Here is a 10,257-nt window from a genome sequence, read left to right as displayed (position 1 = left end):
GGGCGGGGGGGGGGGGTGGGGGGGAGTATCTAATTCAAGGACCATCAGGGCCATCATATGGAATAAAAACATAAATTTAAAGACACTGAAAAAACAGCATAGAGAAGTTTCCTGACATTGTGAGTGGCCATGATATAACCATTAACATCCCTGGTTTACGTGAGACATAAATAATGGTACCAGAATGAATGAAATCAGGGGAAAAGGAATCTTTTGTAAAGACTATGCCAATGGTTCAATAAGGCAATAAAGATCCCCAGAGAGAATTTTATCAGGAATAGAATACTATCTTAGAAAATAATGGGACCTTGGTTCTCCAAAGAAGTGCAATAGTGCTGAAAATACCTCAAACAGATGGAGATTATTGCATTCCACAGCAGTGCAGCTTTTGATCTACCAAATAAGTTTCAGGAGTTCAACCAAGTATTTTTGCACATTAGGGAATGGCTGGCTTCCCTGCTCGGTGGCAGATGGTTCTGTTTGTAGTGGCAACAGTGATGTCACCGAGTAGGGGGCCTTAATCCTTAAATACGAGAAACATACAAGTGAAAGACGTGGTGTGGCTTTGCCATTTCTTATTTCCTTCAATCATTTCCCCAGTTGTCTATTCTGAGAGAGGCATAGCAGTCATGACTGGTGAAATGTAAATTCTCTATAATTCCTCCACTACTCTGTATGGCAGCATTTATATTTAGAAAGTCCCTTCATTGAAAAAAAAAAACTAAACTATTGGTCATGGAGCTGCTCTAATTTCTGTGGGAAGCACTGTCAAATAAGCTAAGAATAAAGTTATGTAGAGTGGGACGAATATGGGTGTTTTCTATCTTGTACACAAGACTGCTGAGTAAATACATGGGAGTGGTCATCACCACATTAATAAATACTTATGGGGCTCTGTGTTCATTCCTCTCTTCCCCCTAGAGTGAAACAGACACCGTCTCCCTGATTTGCTTTTTGCCACAGAGAAAAATTCGGTTGTAAAGTCTATCCAAAAAGACTTTCTCATATCCCTGAGACTGCATTAGGGGATGGTTTCAACCTCCAAGGCAGTCCTTAAAAACATGAATTATGACTGGGAGAGTCCTGACTTCAGAGGTACAGTGAAGTTCCAGGGTGCTTCCATTTCTACTGTCTAGATGGTATATGATTTCTTAAGAGATGAAAAATGACAGTTGCTCTGTGACAACCTAGAAGGGTGGGGTGGGGTGAGAGGTGGGAGGAAGGTTCAAGAGGAAGGGTCATATACCTCTAGCTGATTCATGTTGATGTATGGCAGAAACCAACACAATATTGTAAAACAATTGTCCTCCAATTAAAAATTAATAAGTTAAAAAAGAAATCATATATTAGACAGGAGGACCATGTATCTATATAGCTAAAAAAAAAAAAAACTCTTGTAAAAAGTTCTGAGGTGTATGTCTTAACAGATATACAAAACTGAATTTGCGCCACATCTGTTTCTAGGCTATGCACAGATTTGCAGCTGCACCTTTCAGATGGCCAGAATCTGAAGGGAGGAGGTTTGTGAATTCTCATTTCCCTGACAGCCTCTATGGCTCACTCCTGACTAAATGATGGAGACTTTGAGGCCAGTCTGTCCACAAGGCAGCATAATCTCAAGGCTCTCCTAAACAGTTTGGTATCCTCAGCCAACAGTTGGAGAGATTCTCCCCAGATTTCACCAATAGTTTGCAAAGAAAAGGGAACTACTAATCTGAGAAGTACAGCTTCATGGACACACTAATGATAGTCAATATCAACATTAAAGTCTACATGGCACCGAGTACTTTCCTCCAGGTGTAGGCACCAAGCTAGATGTGGTGTGCAATAGTATTCATTTAATCCTACAAAATCACTCAGAGGAAGAAATTATTATTTTGAGTTTAAAAAGGAATAAAAAACTAGAGAGTGAAATAAGTTGCCTAAGCCATATGGCACATAAATGGAAGGGTAGGGATTCCAACACAAGTGGGTTTGACTTCAAGCCTACCTAACTTCCACGCACAGAAGAATCTGGAATTCCTTCACATTTATATATAAAGTCATATTGTGAGCTGACAAAACTGTGCCAGGAAAATCAGTCATTTGTTATATGACATTCTTTAGGTATTTAATTAAATTCACACATTTCTATTTACACTTAGAGGAAAAATTTATGTACATGGATCATAAAAATAAGTTTTAAAATTACAAAATTGTGACCTGTAGCTATTGATACACACACACACACACACACACACAGTTTTTGATGCTGCTTAATCTTGATGGGGAAATGGTGCAGAACAAGAAAGGGAATAAAGTTTTGGATAGAGAGGTTAGTCGTAATCTTGGCAGAGGAACTCATTTTCAGGGGGACTCATTTTCAGTGCCTACTCCTGTTTTAACTTCCCCCAAATCTTTGAGGGAATATCAAAAACAAAAACAAAAAGCTATTAATCCCTTTAGAAACAACTTCACTTTGAAACTACATAAATTCCTATGTACTTATTTAATTTCATACTTATAAATTTCATACTGAGTATAATTTCAATTTAGTGGCCAAAGGAAATAGAAGTAAAAAATAAAATTCTGTTAAATTCAAATTCAGGTTTAAATATATTTTAAAAATATTCTTGCTGCTCAGAAAGCTCAGGTGATGGTAGTATGCCAGAGTTCTGGGTCAGAGATGTTATGTCTACATTCACAGAGTAAGTCAGTGGCATAGTGGGAAAGTAAACTCAGGACTCATTTCCATTTTAGGGTCACATACCACGATGCTCAGATAAGAAGTCTACATTTAGCTTTAGGTCCAGAAAGTTTAAGAGACTGGAAAGTAATTAGAAAATGAACATGGTAAAGTAAAATATATCAATGATTAGAAAACAGAAGGTAATTAGAAAATGTACATGGGAATATAGTTGGGCTGTTGTGCTTTATATAGATACCCACCAGTTTTTTATTCACATTGTACAGTAGATATTTATTTGCATCTCTCTCTTCCACTAGACTTGGAACTCCTGTAAAGTAAGAACTGCCTTCTTTTTTTTTATCTTTGAATCTTCCACATAACAGTGGAAGAGTCCACAGAGTCCACATAACAGTGATGGATGAAGGGAAGGAAGGAAGTGGGAGAAGATGGAAGGAAAGGAAAGAAAGAAGAAAAATTTGTAGAAAACCCCAAGAGAAATGACCTAAGAGACAGAAGGAATAGAGTAGCAGAACATTATGAGTGACATAAAAAACATTTCACCATGTGGACATGATGGAAAAAGATATGATGAGGAAACAATTGTTATAAAAAAGTATGCAACCTTAGTTTGGACAAAAAAAATTATTCTAAACATCAGCTCATCCAGATTTGGGTGATGGATATTTATCTAAATGAATTCAAACTTATACAATTTAGAAAAATGACCTATGTAGAATTTTTTCCAATTAGAATAGAGCTGTCTCATGTAAAAAGCAGAATTTTTTTGGTCTTGACTCATATCCATGTATGACACATGAACATTTCATTATTAGGGTAGGGATTGACTGGTTTGCTATTGACTCAATGGTTTAGTGATACAAAAACAGAAACACCAGAAATTCTAAAAATTTACTTAGAGACATCTGTTATTAGGTTACTCTGACTTCTTTGTCAAATCTTTCTAAATTAAGAATAACTGTACCTAGAAGTATCATTTTCCCCAAACCTAAGATTGTTCTAAAATGCAATGTTTAGATAAGCATCCTACTTAGATTGCTTTCAGTAGTTAGCTGCCACTGAAACATCTGAAAGTCAAGCAATTGTGTAGTATAACCTGCAGAACTACATGGTGCAGAAGAAATGCAAATATTGTTTATGATGAAAGCTGAGAAAAGCAATGTTCATGGCATACTGCCAAGTTTAATTTCCTGTCATATCTTTGGCATGTGGTAAAAAGCCCCTTTGTCTCGATTTTCCAAGCAATAGTACCAAATGTATTTTAATCAGCAAATAAAAATGATGTGAAAAGAATCAAAACAGTTTGTGTAGGACAATTCTAGATTTGCTTAAAATTGAGCATTCTAATAAAAAATAGCAAATATTTTATTGAGCATCTTCTTTTGTGTAGAGCTATGAATACATAAAAATTCAGGTTTATAAAAACAGTTCACAGAGGGAAGGGTAATTTTGCTTTCCCAAGACAGTATTTCCCTCACGAGAGAGGCACTGCATAATTGTTTTTAATAGCAAACTTGTCTGGTACATTTAAAATAAATTTAGTTGACAAAATCATGACCTAAGAAAACATTTTCATAAACATTACAGTTTCTTGGAAGGAAGACACACACATACACATATACACATTCAGATATTTTATATAACCAAGCACATTTAGAAGACAGAAAATATCATAAAGTATTCACAATCACACCGGGACTGTATTGTAAATATCCACAATGTTTTAACTCTCTTGTACTCACTTACATATGTAATCTACAATGAAAACAATAATCATCATCATAAATAAAAATGGAGTGCTAACTTATGTTTACCCTGTCCAGTGCTTTCCTTACATTATCTCATTTAACCCTGTCAACGATGCTGCAGATGATTCTTGTTATCTCCATTTTAGACACTGGAATCTCGAAAGATAAAAGGGCTACACAGCTTGTAGGTGAGCATCAGAAATTTCAGTTTACACATTTTGATGCTAAAGCCTGTGCTTTAACCCCACATGCTGTGCTGCTTCTCATAACACTCAGGCATAGCAATCTTACAAAAATGTAAATCTTATCATGTCACTAACTGAGTTGCAACCCTCCAATGGCTTACCATCTCACCTAGAATAAACCACAAATGCTTGCCATTTCCTTCAAGGCCTATATAATCTGGCCACTGACCACTTCTGGAAATCAAGTACCTTCACTTGTCCAGACACACTGTAACTCTTAGGTGCTCTAAGACATTGAGCTGGCTTTGTACTTGCTAGCCCTCTGCCATGAGCACTCTCCATCAGACATTCACATCATTTACTTTCCCACTTCTTTCAGGAGCCTACTCCAATCAAAGGGGCTTTTCCTAATTACTTTTACTAAAATAAAACTCACTTGACCCTCATTCTCACAGTCTGCCCCTTTCATTTTTTACAGAACTTATCATTCTAACAAATAACAGTTTACAGTTACAAAGTTATTCATCCACTCTAATGTCTGTTCCTTGAGGGGCAGGACCTCACTGTTCACTTTAGCATCACTAGTGTCTAGAAAGATAGCTGGCGAAAAGCACACGCTCAGCAGGCTTTTGCAGAATGAATGAATAAAACATTAAGTATATGTGCATTTTTTAATACAGAACATTTGTAACATTAAACATATGTCTGTCAATGGATAGGACAGAGTAATAAGTAACTATTAGAACTAACAACAAAAATCAAAGTGGTACAGAAGATACCTTTGTACCTACATATCACCTGGAAAGGGTCTGGTTTCACCCCATTTGGAGGGCACAGGGTGTGTCATGGGGATTCACTGTTTTAGGTACTAACCAGACAAGTGGAGGTAGAGATGGGGTTAAGAGGTCTACATGGAAACTAAAATAACAGCAAAGAAGAGAATGTTTTGGCACAAATCCTCTATCCTTTACTTCTGGAACTTTGTGAAATTCCAGTGAAACCTCAGGGATACGGTCAGGTCTGAAATCCCCTCCAGATGCTTCAGTTGTCACACAATGTGCTCCCATCTCAGACTTTCCCTTGAGAAGACTTTATACCTATTTGGGGCCGAGAAATAACCCAGCTTGTGCATGGGCAGTCGTATAAACTAATCTACAGCCAATCTAAGCACCACAAAAGTCAAGATGAAGTAAATCCGCCAAAGCTCAGTCTCAGTGCTTAACTTCTAGGGGAAACCTGGATAGTACAATATCTCAGGGGTAGCAAGGAAGCAGTGAGAACCACACATTTGCAGAGTCTGTTTAATGCTGAGTGTACATATGTTGGGTGGGAATTCTGAAGTTTAAATCCAGACTAGTCTGTGTAATATTACATTTTCCAAAGAACACAAATAGAAGATCTGTTTATTAACTTGAATGAGAGAAATGTCTCCAAGACACTTGAAGTATATTAATAAAGATAAGTGGGACTAGCAATATAATATTTTTTGTTCTTTTTTTACTTACAGTGACATTAACCAGAGTTTAATTTTGGATACTGGTACTACAGACATAATGAAAGGAGGTAGCTTTTCATAAAAATTATATTTTAAGGAATATGAAAAAGTGTTATGACTAATAATATATATACTATGACTACATAAAGAATGTTATAAACTGCTTAAATGAATACTATAGAATAGTATACTGTAGAATAACATAAAAAGGAAAATAAAATTTAAATTAAAACAGAGAAACTCTCCCATGCTTTGAGTTTACATACATACATTAGGTTTTATGGCAAAGTTGGGCATTTTCTTTGACAAATATACTGGTAAACTTCTTAAAATAGAAGTCTAATGGATAAAAAGAAATATAAGCAAAGTAAAAAGTTAAAACTATGCCAAATTAATTAAGTCAACTGAGAACTAGTCCTTTAGCATAAAGTATGTTGAATTATGCTTTCTCAAACACGGTTACTAATTTAAAAATAAGAGATCAATCCACTTACTAAAGATTTATCAGGATAAACTCCAGCTCTCAGTAGAGATGCCTTCCAGCTGTCTACATCCTCCTGCGAATCACATGCCAGCTCAAGGAAGCGGTAGTCTTTGTATACATTCCTGGAGTAAAAAAAAAAAAAAAAAGAAAGAAAAAAATCAAGCTTTTTAGTTTTGAACCAAAACCAATATGATTTCATATCCCTACAGACAATGATGATACAAATGACAGTCCAAATGGAGGGTTATCTAACAGTCATTTATGAAAAACAAAAAACAATCTATTGCATTTAAAATAATTAACAAGTTCCCACATGTATGTATTATACAATTAAAACACCCTCATAAAAAGAATTGAGAGTCATCTGTACTGCTAAGCAATGAAAAGAGAAGGAACTAGAGATGTTCTCATATGACACACTGAGTGCCAGCTGATGGGGAATTGTTCTGAGGGGAATGGACTTGCCATTGCCGAGTAATTATATAATTTTCAAAGTTAATTTACAAGTCTAAATGGCTCATAAAATTTTAAAATTATGGCAATAATCTCAAAAGATAAAATACTATGGGGATTCAAATCAGAAATGCTCATCAATATTGTGAAAAGGAAAGAACATTAACCAGTATTTAACAGAGTAAATTGCCTATGAAGTTCATGTTTATAACTAGGACAATATTATAATTTTATATGTCCTTTCCTAATAATAAAATAATACACAAGATGTAATACTTGAATAATTTGGAAACTAGATAAAAGTATAAAACTGGATACAATCATCCATTTTCTACTACTGACAGATAAACTTATTTCTTTATATTCTTTTGTTGTATGCGTTTTTCATCCAGTTGATGTTCTCTCAATTTTGTGTCCTTTTCACTTACTAGCATACCATGGTCATATACTTATGCTATTACATCTTCATAAATATCAAATTATAATGGTATAATATTCATTAAGATAAATGTATGATAATTTTCTTGACTTTCTGCTAATAGTAGATAAGTAATTTCCTTTATTTGCAATCATAAATAATACTTAACTACATATTTTTATCCATAAGCCTTTGTCTTTCTACCTTATTATTATTATTTTCTGAGGATAGATTTCTATAAATGGAGTTACAGAATCCTTTTTCAAGACAATGATACATAAAGATAATTCTAGCCATCTTTCCAGAGAAGATAATCCAATTTAGACAGATACTAGCAAGGTACAAGATTAACAATCCTTTTCTCTTCTCTCTCCCAAGGTCTTCTCATTCATGCCTAAGAGTCTCAATTTACACCTAATCCAGATGACTTACATATTTACATCCCCTGTCTAGACCTGCCCCAGACTTATACTGCTCATTGACTTCTCCGCTTTAATATCTCAAAGGCACCTTGACGTGAATGACTGAACTGGTGGTTTCCAACTTGATGCTCCCATTTCATGCAACATCAGCGTAATGCCTATAATTTGGAGGCATCTTGGACATCTTCCACATTCTCATTTACCTCCTTACATTTTACTACCTAAAAGTGTACAACCTGTATAGTGACTATCATCTTATTACTCTTTTTCTTCCAATATGAAAGAGGCTATTGAAAGGGACTATTTCAATAAGCCTCCTCACTGGTCTCCCAGCATCACTTGGACACTTTAAATTTGCTCTCTCCTGGGAATCCTTATTATCTTCTGAAAATGTGAATCAGATATTTTTACTCCTGTTATAAAACACCCCAATACTATTTGCTTTTAGGAAAAGACCACTTGCTATCATAGCCTACAAAGCCCTTCACAGTCCAGCCCACCATGATCTTCCTCTCTAGCTTCTTTTCATACTCTGTTCTCCTTTGATTTTTCTGCCATGCTTACCATTTACCTCCTCAAATATGGCATGCTTACCCCTAAAGTCTTTGAATAAACTGCTATCTGTCTGCAGCTCTCTGTCCTTCCCTCACTACACAGTTAACTCTACTCTTTCTTGGTATCTCAGCTTAACCATGGCTTCTTCAGACATTACTTCCCTGATTCCTCTACAGGAGTTGTTCCTCGTTCATGCATTTTTCATATTTTCATTTACCTTTCTTTCATAGTACGAATCATAGCTGTGATTTCAGTATTACATGTGGGTTTCTTTTTCTATTAACACCTATCTTTCCAACCAGCCTATAAGCAGTATTAAGTAGTGTACAGAATGTATCATTTTTATGCTCATCATTATATTTGCAGAGGATTCAGAAAGATGGTGGCTTCAGTGTGCTTTGTTTCCTCCCTACTTACAACTCAGGTAAAATACATCCTCTTAAATCAAGAAGACATTAGGACTGGTAGTCTGGTAGAGGGTGTGAGCTAGATAACTACTGTGGTACTTTCTTGCTCTGGGATGAAAAAAAAGCTTTGGGACCATAGAAGGAGAACTTCAAGACAAGGACTAGCATGTAGCAGCCCCTTAGTAGAGCTGACCCTCAATAATCATAGGACTGCTGAGTGTTCTCAATCCTCTGGCTGTAAGGAAGTATGGAAGGACTGAGTTTTTTCTAATCTAGTGAAGAAGAAAAGCTCTCTCCAGGTGTTTAAAAAGGAAACTGATAAATTGCCCACTTCTGGCCATGAAGACTTCGATGATTGTTCCTTCCCACATTCACCAGTCCACTTAAAGTATCCACCAGTTGGATCTGTGCCACCATGAGCAAAGGAAAATAAAAGGACATGCACTGAGGTCTAACAGCCAGAGGAAACAAAGAATAAAGAAGGCAATCAGAGCAGTCTATAAACAACGGAGAATGGTTGGGGATTATAAAAGAATAATAAGTATTTGAAGAGGTACAAGAAAGTATTAAAAAAGACTTATAGGACTAAGAAAGAAAGACTTTTAAGTTAAGATATTGAGTAGGTAAGTTGAAGGAAAGGATGATGGATCTTGAGAAAAGAATTAGTAGATTTTAAGATTCAGTAGGAGAGTTAACACCCCAAAAAGATGTCCTTTTCATTATAGGGGACTGGAATGCAAAAGTAGGAAGTCAAGAAACACCTGAAGTAACAGGCAAATTTGGCCTTGGAGTACGGAATGAAGCAGGGCAAAGGCTAATAGAATTTTGCCAAGAGAACACACTGGTCATACCAAACATCCTCTTCCAACAACACAAGAAAAGACTCTATACATGGACATCACCAGATGGTCAACACCGAAATCAGACTGATTATATTCTGCGAAGCCAAAGGTGGAGAAGCTCTATACAGTCAGCAAAAACAAGACCAGGAGCTGACTGTGGCTCAGACCATGAACTCCTTATTGCCAAATTCAGACTTAAATTGAAGAAAGTAGGGAAAACCACTATTCATTCAGGTATGACCTAAATCAAATCCCTTATGATTATACAATGGAAGTGAGAAATAGATTTAAGGGACTAGATCTGATAAGAGTGTCTGATGAATTATGGACGGAGGTTCGTGACATTGTACAGGAGACAGGGATCAAGACCATCCCCATGGAAAAGAAATGCAAAAAAGCAAAATGGCTGTCTGGGGAGGCCTTACAAATAGCTGTGAAAAGAAGAGAAGCAAAAAGCAAAGGAGAAAAGGAAAGATATAAGTATCTGAATGCAGAGTTCCAAAGAATAGCAAGAAGACATAAGAAAGCCTTCCTCGCGATTAGTGCAAAGAAATAGACACTC

General features: G+C 36.1%; 1 protein-coding gene across 7 annotated transcripts in view; it reads right to left on the bottom strand.

Moving 5' to 3' along the window:
- DNM3 (dynamin 3) overlaps positions 1-10,257 on the bottom strand; it is a 643,298-nt gene that overhangs the window by 109,016 nt on the left and 524,025 nt on the right. For all 7 annotated transcript variants that reach the window (XM_010852107.1, XM_010852116.1, XM_010852123.1 and 4 more), the window contains one exon: positions 6,609-6,720. In XM_010852107.1, the coding sequence (XP_010850409.1) occupies positions 6,609-6,720 (112 nt within the window). The remainder of the gene's footprint in view (positions 1-6,608; positions 6,721-10,257) is intronic.

This window comes from Bison bison, unplaced genomic scaffold (genome assembly GCF_000754665.1).
Source record: "Bison bison bison isolate TAMUID 2011002044 unplaced genomic scaffold, Bison_UMD1.0 scf7180017851926, whole genome shotgun sequence".
NCBI classification, from domain to species: Eukaryota; Metazoa; Chordata; class Mammalia; order Artiodactyla; family Bovidae; genus Bison; species Bison bison.
Note: the sequence above shows the minus strand (reverse complement) of the source record. Positions and strands in the feature narration are given on the sequence as shown.